General features: G+C 55.2%; 1 protein-coding gene across 3 annotated transcripts in view; it reads left to right on the top strand.

Moving 5' to 3' along the window:
• LOC137332241 (glutamate receptor 1-like) overlaps positions 1–12,064 on the top strand; it is a 355,697-nt gene that overhangs the window by 123,295 nt on the left and 220,338 nt on the right. For all 3 annotated transcript variants that reach the window (XM_067995933.1, XM_067995932.1, XM_067995934.1), the window contains exon 10: positions 5,285–5,491. In XM_067995933.1, coding sequence (XP_067852034.1) covers positions 5,285–5,491 — 207 coding nt within the window. The remainder of the gene's footprint in view (positions 1–5,284; positions 5,492–12,064) is intronic.

The following is a 12,064-nucleotide window of genomic DNA, read 5'->3' as shown; positions in this document are numbered from 1 at the left end:
CCCCGAGAGAGAGGAACTCGCGGTCCCCGAGAGAGAGGAACTCGCGACCCCCGAGAGAGAGGAACTCGCGACCCCCGAGAGAGAGGAACTCGCGACCCCCGAGAGAGAGGAACTCGCGACCCCCGAGAGAGAGGAACTCGCGGTCCCCGAGAGAGAGGAACTCGCGGTCCCCGAGAGAGAGGAACTCGCGACCCCCGAGAGAGAGGAACTCGCGACCCCCGAGAGAGAGGAACTCGCGACCCCCGAGAGAGAGGAACTCGCGGTCCCCGAGAGAGAGGAACTCGCGGTCTCTGAGAGAGAGGAACTCGCGGTCCCCGAGAGAGAGGAACTCGCGGTCCCCGAGAGAGAGGAACTCGCGGTCTCTGAGAGAGAGGACACTCGCGGTCCCCGAGAGAGAGGAACTCGCGACCCCCGAGAGAGAGGAACTCGCGACCCCCCGAGAGAGAGGAACTCGCGGTCCCCGAGAGAGAGAGGAACTCGCGGTCCCCGAGAGAGAGGAACTCGCGGTCCCCCGAGAGAGAGGAACTCGCGGTCCCCGAGAGAGAGGAACTCGCGGTCCCCGAGAGAGAGGAACTCGCGACCCCCGAGAGAGAGGGAACTCGCGGTTTCTGAGAGAGAGGAACTCGCGACCCCCGAGAGTGAGGAACTCGCGACCCCCGAGAGAGAGGAACTCGCGGTCTCTGAGAGAGAGGAACTCGCGGTCCCCGAGAGTGAGGAACTCGCGGTCCTCCGAGAGAGAGGAACTCGCGACCCCCGAGAGAGAGGAACTCGCGGTCCCCGAGGAGAGAGGAACTCGCGGTCCCTGAGAGTGAGGGGAACTCGCGGTCCCCGAGAGAGAGGAACTCGCGACCCCCGAGAGAGAGGAACTCGCGGTCCCTGAGAGTGAGGAACTCGCGGTCCCCGAGAGAGAGGAACTCGCGACCCCGAGAGAGAGGAACTCGCGGTCCCTGAGAGTGAGGAACTCGCGACCCCCGAGAGAGAGGAACTCGCGGTCCCTGAGAGTGAGGAACTCGCGGTCTCCGAGAGAGAGGAACTCGCGACCCCCGAGAGAGAGGAACTCGCGGTCCCTGAGAGTGAGGAACTCGCGGTCCCCGAGAGTGAGGAACTCGCGGTCCCCGAGAGAGAGGAACTCGCGACCCCCGAGAGAGGAACTCGCGGTCCCTGAGAGAGAGGAACTCGCGGTCCCCGAGAGAGAGGAACTCGCGACCCCTGAGAGAGAGGAACTCGCGGTCCCTGAGAGAGAGGAACTCGCGGTCCCCCAGAGAGAGAGGAACTCGCGGTCCCCGAGAGAGAGGAACTCGCGGTCCCCGAGAGAGAGGAACTCGCGGTCCCCGAGAGAGAGGAACTCGCGGTCCCTGAGAGAGAGGAACTCGCGGTCCCCCAGAGAGAGAGGAACTCGCGGTCCCCGAGAGAGAGGAACTCGCGGTCTCCGAGAGAGAGGAACTCGCGACCCCCGAGAGAGAGGAACTCGCGGTCCCCGAGAGAGAGGAACTCGCGGTCCCCGAGAGAGAGGAACTCGCGGTCCCCGAGAGAGAGGAACCCGCGGTCCCCGAGAGAGAGGAACTCGCGGTCCCCGAGAGAGAGGAACTCGCGACCCCCGAGAGAGAGGAACTCGCGGTCCCCGAGAGAGAGGAACTCGCGACCCCCGAGAGAGAGGAACTCGCGGTCCGTGAGAGAGAGGAACTCGCGGTCCCCGAGAGAGAGGAACTCGCGGTCCCCGAGAGTGAGGAACTCGCGACCCCCGAGAGAGAGGAACTCGCGACCCCCGAGAGAGAGGAACTCCCGACCCCCGAGAGTGAGGAACTCGCGACCCCCGAGAGAGAGGAACTCGCGACCCCCGAGAGAGAGGAACTCGCGGTCCCCGAGAGTGAGGAACTCGCGACCCCCGAGAGTGAGGAACTCGCGGTCCCCGAGAGAGAGGAACTCGCGGTCCCCGAGAGAGAGGAACTCGCGGTCCCCCGAGAGTGAGGAACTCGCGGTCCCCGAGAGTGAGGAACTCGCGACCCCCGAGAGAGAGGAACTCGCGACCCCCGAGAGAGAGGAACTCGCGGTCTCTGAGAGAGAGGAACTCGCGGTCCCTGAGAGTGAGGAACTCGCGGTCCCCGAGAGAGAGGAACTCGCGGTCCCCGAGAGAGAGGAACTCGCGGTCCCCGAGAGAGAGGAACTCGCGACCCCCGAGAGTGAGGAACTCGCGACCCCCGAGAGAGAGGAACTCGCGGTCCCCGAGAGTGAGGAACTCGCGGTCCCCGAGAGTGAGGAACTCGCGGTCCCCGAGAGTGAGGAACTCGCGGTCCCCGAGAGAGAGGAACTCGCGGTCCCCGAGAGAGAGGAACTCGCGGTCCCCGAGAGAGAGGAACTCGCGGTCCCCGAGAGAGAGGAACTCGCGGTCCCCGAGAGAGAGGAACTCGCGGTCCCCGAGAGAGAGGAACTCGCGGTCCCCGAGAGAGAGGAACTCGCGGTCCCCGACAGTGAGGATCTCGCGGTCCCAGAGAGAGAGGAACTCGCGACCCCCGAGAGAGAGGAACTCGCGACCCCCGAGAGAGAGGAACTCGCGGTCCCCGAGAGAGAGGAACTCGCGACCCCCGAGAGAGAGGAACTCGCGGTCCCCGAGAGTGAGGAACTCGCGACCCCCGAGAGTGAGGAACTCGCGACCCCCGAGAGAGAGGAACTCGCGGTCCCCGAGAGAGAGGAACTCGCGGTCCCCGAGAGTGAGGAACTCGCGACCCCCGAGAGAGAGGAACTCGCGACCCCCGAGAGAGAGGAACTCGCGGTCCCCGAGAGTGAGGAACTCGCGGTCCCCCCGAGAGTGAGGAACTCGCGGTCCCCGAGAGTGAGGAACTCGCGACCCCCGAGAGAGAGGAACTCGCGACCCCCGAGAGAGAGGAACTCGCGGTCTCTGAGAGAGAGGAACTCGCGGTCCCCGAGAGTGAGGAACTCGCGACCCCCGAGAGAGAGGAACTCGCGGTCCGTGAGAGAGAGGAACTCGCGGTCCCCGAGAGAGAGGAACTCGCGGTCCCCGAGAGTGAGGAACTCGCGACCCCCGAGAGAGAGGAACTCGCGACCCCCGAGAGAGAGGAACTCCCGACCCCCGAGAGTGAGGAACTCGCGACCCCCGAGAGAGAGGAACTCGCGACCCCCGAGAGAGAGGAACTCGCGGTCCCCGAGAGTGAGGAACTCGCGACCCCCGAGAGAGAGGAACTCGCGGTCCCCGAGAGAGAGGAACTCGCGGTCCCCGAGAGAGAGGAACTCGCGGTCCCCGAGAGTGAGGAACTCGCGGTCCCCGAGAGTGAGGAACTCGCGACCCCCGAGAGAGAGGAACTCGCGACCCCCGAGAGAGAGGAACTCGCGGTCTCTGAGAGAGAGGAACTCGCGGTCCCCGAGAGTGAGGAACTCGCGGTCCCCGAGAGAGAGGAACTCGCGGTCCCCGAGAGAGAGGAACTCGCGGTCCCCGAGAGAGAGGAACTCGCGGTCCCCGAGAGAGAGGAACTCGCGACCCCCGAGAGTGAGGAACTCGCGACCCCCGAGAGAGAGGAACTCGCGGTCCCCGAGAGTGAGGAACTCGCGGTCCCCGAGAGAGAGGAACTCGCGGTCCCCGAGAGAGAGGAACTCGCGGTCCCCGAGAGAGAGGAACTCGCGGTCCCCGAGAGAGAGGAACTCGCGGTCCCCGAGAGTGAGGAACTCGCGGTCCCCGAGAGAGAGGAACTCGCGGTCCGTGAGAGAGAGGAACTCGCGGTCCCCGAGAGAGAGGAACTCGCGGTCCCCGAGAGAGAGGAACTCGCGACCCCCGAGAGAGAGGAACTCGCGACCCCCGAGAGAGAGGAACTCGCGGTCCCCGAGAGTGAGGAACTCGCGGTCCCCGAGAGAGAGGAACTCGCGGTCCCCGAGAGTGAGGAACTCGCGGTCCCCGAGAGTGAGGAACTCGCGGTCCCCGAGAGAGAGGAACTCGCGGTCCCCGAGAGAGAGGAACTCGCGGTCTCCGAGAGAGAGGAACTCGCGGTCCCCGAGAGAGAGGAACTCGCGACCGCCGAGAGAGAGGAACTCGCGGTCCCCGAGAGTGAGGAACTCGCGGTCCCCGAGAGTGAGGAACTCGCGGTCCCCGAGAGAGAGGAACTCGCGGTCCCCGAGAGAGAGGAACTCGCGGTCCCCGAGAGAGAGGAACTCGCGACCCCCGAGAGTGAGGAACTCGCGGTCCCCGAGAGTGAGGAACTCGCGACCCCCGAGAGAGAGGAACTCGCGACCCCCGAGAGAGAGGAACTCGCGGTCCCCGAGAGTGAGGAACTCGCGGTCCCCGAGAGAGAGGAACTCGCGACCCCCGAGAGAGAGGAACTCGCGACCGCCAAGAGAGAGGAACTCGCGACCCCCGAGAGAGAGGAACTCGCGGTCCCCGAGAGAGAGGAACTCGCGGTCCCCGAGAGAGAGGAACTCGCGGTCCCCTGAGAGTGAGGAACTCGCGGTCCCCTGAGAGTGAGGAACTGCGGTTTCTGAGAGAGAGGAATTTGCCAGGGTGTTGGAGGGGGAGGACGGGAGCCGGGGTGTTTGGGGGGGGGGGGGGGGAGTCGGGGCGTTGTGGGGGGGACGGGAGACGGGGTATTGGGGGGGGGGGGGGAATGGGCGCCGGGTGTCGGTGGGGGTTGTGGGGAGACGGGTGTTGGCGGGGGGACCGGGGCAAGCGATGGGAAAGAACCGATTCCCTGATTTTTCAGTAACCGAGTGGGTTGTGGTCAGTGGGTTTTGGCGGTGGTCAGTGGGTTGTGGTCAGTGGGTTTTGGCGGTGGTCAGTGGGTTGTGGTCAGTGGGTTTTGGCGGTGGTCAGTGGGTTGTGGTCAGTGGGTTGTGGTGGTGGTCAGTGGGTTGTGGTCAGTGGGTTGTGGTGGTGGTCAGTGGGTTGTGGCGGTGGTCAATGGGTTTTGGCGGTGGTCAGTGGGTTTTGGCGGTGGTCAGTGGGTGACTGCGATTCCCCAATCCACATGGAGCAGGAGCTTTGATCCCTGTCCTCGTCACTCTGAGCTCAGACACTTCACTGGGGATCTCGGGCTTGGGAAGGGACAACTTGTCCAAAGTACCCAACTCTTCTCCACTGTCTGCGGACTCCTGCGTGTGACGGGATCGAGCTTGGCTGTGAAGCCCCCTGTGGATGAATAGCTGGCTAACACTCACAGTCCAGGCTCACACACCAATACTGGCCTCATGGGTGGGCACCTCTGTGCGAGTGAGGGCCTCCAGGAGAGGGAATGGGTGAATGACGAGGTTGCTGCCCTGTTGACTGAGCAGTTTGTCTCCGCAGGAACACCCTTACGTGATGCTGAAGAAAAATCACGATCAGTTGGAGGGGAACGATAAGTACGAGGGTTACTGCGTGGAGCTGGCGGCGGAGATCGCCAAACACGTCGGCTTTAAGTACAAGCTCGCAATTGTGGCAGATGGAAAATACGGAGCCAGGGATCCGGAGAGCAAAGTGTGGAATGGGATGGTCGGGGAGCTGGTGTATTCAGTGAGTTTCATGTGTCTGCGTTGATCAGTGAGTGATGTGGGTGAGAGTCTGCCCTCCCTCCCTACTCAGGCTGGTTGTATAAAGGCTCTGTGTGGTGTGTGAGGGTTAATATTCATGTGGTGTAGTACCAGCTTCGCAGCATATGACTGGGGCATGGATGGACATGTGTTCATGTGCACAGGCATGTGAAGACCCCAGTGTACATGTACACAGGCATGTGAAGACCCCAGTGTTCATGTACACAGGCATGTGAAGACCCCAGTGTTCATGTACACAGGCATGTGAAGACCCCAGTGTACATGTACACAGGCATGTGAAGACCCCAGTGTTCATGTACACAGGCATGTGAAGACCCCAGTGTACATGTACACAGGCATGTGAAGACCCCAGTGTTCATGTACACAGGCATGTGAAGACCCCAGTGTACATGTACACAGGCATGTGAAAACCCCAGTGTTCATGTACACAGGCATGTGAAGACCCCAGTGTACATGTACACAGGCATGTGAAGACCCCAGTGTACATGTACACAGGCATGTGAAGACCCCAGTGTTCATGTACACAGGCATGTGAAGACCCCAGTGTACATGTACACAGGCATGTGAAGACCCCAGTGTACATGTACACAGGCATGTGAAGACCCCAGTGTTCATGTACACAGGCATGTGAAGACCCCAGTGTACATGTACACAGGCATGTGAAGACCCCAGTGTACATGTACACAGGCATGTGAAGACCCCAGTGTACATGTACACAGGCATGTGAAGACCCCAGTGTACATGTACACAGGCATGTGAAGACCCCAGTGTAAAGAAGGCATCAAGGGGCATGGGGAGAGAGCGGGAATATGGTATTGAGATAGAGGATCAGCCGTGATCATATTGAATGGTGGAGCAGTCTCGAAGGGCCGAATGGCCTACTCCTGCTCCTATTTTCTATGTTTCTATGTACACAGGCGTGTGCAGACCTCAGTGTACACATACACAGGTATGCGCGGACCCTGGCGTACACGTGCAGAGACATGTACATGGAGCTCTGCTCAGTGCGCCTCACAGTCAAATAGAGCTGATGGGAGAGTTGTCATTGAGGGAGCACGACCGACTTCTGTTATAGTTTACAATTTAGAAAACGCACTGCTCTCCGTCTGCAGTTAGACTCAGGACCCACGTACCCCCGTCCCTGGGAGTAACCACTCTCAAGTACAGAATACGGTGCACAAACTACCTTTGGTTATATGACCGTTCAGAATGTGCTGCTACTAAATCCTGGTGCTAACAGTCAGTGGGTCTCCGCCCACTGCGCACACACACCACCCACCCGACAGGATTTGTGCAGAATCCCTCTGTTCACTATTTCTAGTGAAACCTTAAGCGGTCTCTTAAAATAGTGAACACACAAACACATTTACATTATCACCACAGACAGTTCCTGAACAATCTTCGCCACAGATGGTGCTGAGAATGAACCACTTCAATTCTGAGGTGAAAGATGAGACACCACTGATCAAGGAGAAAGCTACAGTCTAGTCTGGTCTCTCGCTACTCCAGGGCAGCTGCAGAAAGACACGTTCATTTTTATTGAGAAGCCCAGCTGAAGGATTGGGCCTGTGGTGCAGGAAACCACTGGGTGAAGGATTGGGCCTGTGGTGCAGGAAACCACTGGGTGAAGGATTGGGCCTGTGGTGCAGGAAACCACTGGGTGAAGGATTGGGCCGGTGGTGCAGGAATCCATCAGCTGAAGGATTGGGCCTGTGGTGCAGGAATCCATCAGCTGAAGGATTGGGCCTGTGGTGCAGGAATCCATTGGGTGAAGGATTGGGCCTGTGGTGCAGGAAACCATTGGTGAAGGATTGGGCCTGTGGTGCAGGAAACCACTGGGTGAAGAGTGTAGGAGAAAGGGAAGACTGAGGGAGGTGAGGAGTCTCACAGTTTGGAGTTCCTGGGAAAGAATGGATCGCAGGGAGAGGGATGGTGCAATGATTCTGGATTTCAACACAGCGAGGATACGGGGGGAGGAAGAATGAAGGACGAGATGATTGGAACTTAGGAGGGCGACAAAAATTCCACTGACCATAAAAGTATCGATAAAGAGAGAGAATCAGAAAGATCGGGACAGAGAGAGAGGTCAGAGAGGATCACGTGTCAGATGAGGAGCTTTTAGAAACATAGAAAATAGGAGCAAGAGTCGGCCATTCGGCCCTTTGGGCCTGCTCCGCCATTCAAAATGATCATGGTTGATCGTCCAACTCAGTACCCTGTTCCCGCTTTTTCCCCATATCCCTTGATCCCTTTAGCATTAAGGAATATATCTATCTCCTTCTTGAATACATCCAATGACTTGGCCTCCACTGCCTTCTGTGGAAGAGAATTCCACAGGTTCACCACCCTCTGAGTGAAGAAATTTCTCCTCATCTCGGTTCTAAATGGCATACCCCATATCCTGAGACTGTGACCCCTGGTTCTGGACTCCCAGCCATCGGGAACATCCTCCCTGCATCTAGTCTGTCTAGTCCTGTTAGAATGTTATATGTTTCGATGAGATCACCTCTCATTCTTCTAAACTCTAGTGAATATAGGCCTAGTCGACCCAATCTCTCCTCATATGTCAGTCCTACCATTCCAGGAATCAGTCTGGTAAACCTTCGTTGCACTCCCTCCATGGCAAGGACATCCTTCCTCAGATAAGGAGACCAAAACTGCACACAATACTCCAGATGTGGTCTCACCAAGGCCCTGTATAACTGCAGTAAGACATCCCTGTTCCTGTACTCAAATCCTCTTGCAATGAAGGCCAACATACCATTCGCCTTCCTAACTGCTTGCTGCACCTGAATGCTCACTTTCAGCGACTGGTGTACAAGGACAAATGTGTGAAAGGGAAATCATGCTTAACAAATCTACTGGAGTTTTGTGAGGATGTAACTAGTAGAATAGATAGGGGAGAACCAGTGGATGTGGTGTACTTGGATTTTCAGAAGGCTTTTGATAAGGTCCCACACAAGAGGTTAGTGTGCAAAATTAAAGCACATGGGATTGGGGGGAATATACTGGCATGGATTGAGAATTGGTTGACAGACAGGAAACAGAGAGTAGGAATAAACGGGTCTTTTTCCGGGTGGCAGGCAGTGACTAGTGGGGTACCGCAGGGATCAGTGCTTGGGCCCCAGCTATTCACAATATATATCAATGATTTGGATGAGGGAACTAAATGTAACATTTCCAAGTTTGCAGACGACACAAAGCTGGGGTGGAATGTGAGCTGTGAGGAGGATGCAAAGAGGCTCCAATGTGATTTGGACAAGTTGGGTGAGTGGGCAAGAACATGGCAGATGCAGTATAACGTGGATAAATGTGAGGTTATCCACTTTGGTTGTAAAATCAGAAAGGCAGATTATTATCTGAATGGTGATAGATTGGGAAAAGGGGAGGTGCAACGAGACCTGGGTGTCCTTGTACACCAGTCGCTGAAAGCGAGCATTCAGGTGCAGCAAGCAGTTGGGAAGGCGAATGGTATGTTGGCCTTCATTGCAAGAGGATTTGAGTACAGGAGCAGCGATGTCTTAGTGCAGTTATACAGGGCCTTGGTGAGACCACATCTGGAGTATTGTGTGCAGTTTTGGTCTCCTTATCTGAGGAAGGATGTCCTTGCCATATAGCCCGTGTACACCCAGCATACGGCCGTGAGTTTTGGAGGTGGCAGATGGTTCAGGGTGAGCACACAACTGTTAAACACGTCTCACACTAAATGCAACTTCGAGCAACGAGTCCCAGTCACAATGTTGTGACAATATTTGTACCATTTACAAACTCAACAACCTTTGAAAACGATCTTTCACGCCATCGGTGTGAGTCCTATGGACACAGATTTCACCAGAATTCCACACAGGTACTGGAGTGGTTGGCTTTGAACTACTCTCTTAAGTGGCTGACCGAGTGAGCCATGCTGTTGTAACTAGGGACGGGCAATAAATACCGGCTTACCAGAGACTCCCACTTCCCGAGAATGAATTAAATTAACCCCCTGTCTAACTATCGCTAACACACACCTGCACATAGGAACATAGGAACAGGAGGAGGCCATTCAGCCCCTCGTGCCTGCTCCGCCATTTGATAAGATCATGGCTGATCTGTGATCTAACTCCATATACCTGCCTTTGGCCCATATCCCCTAATACCTTTGGTTGTCAAAAAGCTATCTAGAATCATAGAATCATAGAAGTTACAACATGGAAACAGGCCCTTCGGCCCAACATGTCCATGTCGCCCAGTTTATACCACTAAGCTAGTCCCAATTGCCTGCACTTGGCCCATATCCCTCGATACCCATCTTCCCCATGTAACTGTCCAAATGCTTTTTAAAAGACAAAATTGTACCCGCCTCTACTACTGCCTCTGGCAGCTCGTTCCAGACACTCACCACCCTTTGAGTGAAAAAATTGCCCCTCTGGATCCTTTTGTATCTCTCCCCTCTCACCTTAAATCTGTGCCCCCTCGTTATAGACTCCCCTACCTTTGGGAAAAGATTTTGACAATCGACCTTATCTATGCCCCTCATTATTTTATAGACTTCTATAAGATCACCCCTTAACCTCCTACTCTCCAGGGAATAAAGTCCCAGTCTGTCTAACCTCTCCCTGTAAGTGAAACCATCAAGTCCCGGTAGCATCCTAGTAAATCTTTTCTGCACTCTTTCTAGTTTAATAATATCCTTTCTATAATAGGGTGACCAGAACTGTACACAGTACTCCAAGTGTGGCCTCACCAATGCCCTGTACAACTTCAACAAGACATCCCAACTCCTGCATTCAATGTTCTGACCAATGAAACCAAGCATGCTGAATGCCTTCTTCACCACCCTATCCACCTGTGACTCCACTTTCAAGGAGCTATGAACCTGTACTCCTCGATCTCTTTGTTCTATAACTCTCCCCAACGCCCTACCATTAACGGAGTAGGTCCTGGCCCGATTCGATCTACCAAAATGCATCACCTCACATTTATCTAAATTAAACTCCATCTGCCATTCATCGGCCCACTGGCCCAATTTATCAAGATCCCGTTGCAATCCTAGATAACCTTCTTCACTGTCCACAATGCCACCAATCTTGGTGTCATCTGCAAACTTACTAACCATGCCTCCTAAATTCTCATCCAAATCATTAATATAAATAACAAATAACAGCGGACCCAGCACCGATCCCTGAGGCACACCGCTGGACACAGGCATCCAGTTTGAAAAACAACCCTCGACAACCACCCTCTGTCTTCTGTCGTCAAGCCAATTTTGTATCCAATTGGCTACCTCACCTTGGATCCCATGAGATTTAACCTTATGTAACAACCTACCATGCGGTACCTTGTCAAATGCTTTGCTGAAGTCCATGTAGACCACGTCTACTGCACAGCCCTCATCTATCTTCTTGGTTACCCCTTCAAAAAACTCAATCAAATTCGTGAGACATGATTTTCCTCTCACAAAACCATGCTGACTGTTCCGAATTAGTCCCTGCCTCTCCAAATGCCTGTAGATTCTGTCCCTCAGAATACCCTCTAACAACTTACCCACTACAGATGTCAGGCTCACTGGTCTGTAGTTCCCAGGCTTTTCCCTGCCGCCCTTCTTAAACAAAGGCACAACATTTGCTACCCTCCAATCTTCAGGCACCTCACCTGTAGCGGTGGATGATTCAAATATCTCTGCTAGGGGACCCGCAATTTCCTCCCTAACCTCCCATAACGTCCTGGGATACATTTCATCAGGTCCCGGAGATTTATCTACCTTGATGCGCGTTAAGACTTCCAGCACCTCCCTCTCTGTAATATGTACACTCCTCAAGACATCACTATTTATTTCCCCAAGTTCCCTAACATCCATGCCTTTCTCAACCGTAAATACCGATGTGAAATATTCATTCAGGATCTCACCCATCTCTTGTGGTTCCGCACATAGATGACCTTGTTGATCCTTAAGAGGCCCTACTCTCTCCCTAGTTACCCTTTTGCCCTTTATGTATTTGTAGAAGCTCTTTGGATTCACCTTTGCCTGATCTGCCAAAGCAATCTCATATCCCCTTTTTGCCCTCCTGATTTCTCTCTTAACTCTACTCCGGCAATCTCTATACTCTTCAAGGGATCCACTTGATCCCAGCTGCCTATGCATGTCATATGCCTCCTTCTTATTTTTGACTAGTGCCTCAATCTCCCGAGTCATCCAAGGTTCCCTACTTCTACCAGCCTTGCCCTTCACTTTATAAGGAATGTGCTTACCCTGAACCCTGGTTAACACACTTTTGAAAGCCTCCCACTTACCAGACGTCCCTTTGTCTGCCAACAGACTCTCCCAATCAACTTCTGAAAGTTCCTGTCTAATACCATCAAAATTGGCCTTTCCCCAATTTAGAATTTTAACTTTTGGGCCAGACCTATCCTTCTCCATAGCTATCTTAAAACTAATGGAATTATGATCACTGGTCCCAAAGTGATCCCTCACTAACACTTCTGTCACCTGCCCTTCCTTATTTCCCAAGAGGAGGTCAAGTTTTGCCCCCTCTCTAGTCGGGCCATCCACATACTG

Source organism: Heptranchias perlo, chromosome 14 (genome assembly GCF_035084215.1).
Source record: "Heptranchias perlo isolate sHepPer1 chromosome 14, sHepPer1.hap1, whole genome shotgun sequence".
Lineage (NCBI taxonomy): Eukaryota > Metazoa > Chordata > Chondrichthyes > Hexanchiformes > Hexanchidae > Heptranchias > Heptranchias perlo.
The sequence above is the reverse complement of the archived record's forward strand: the minus strand, read 5'-3'. Positions and strand labels throughout refer to the sequence as shown.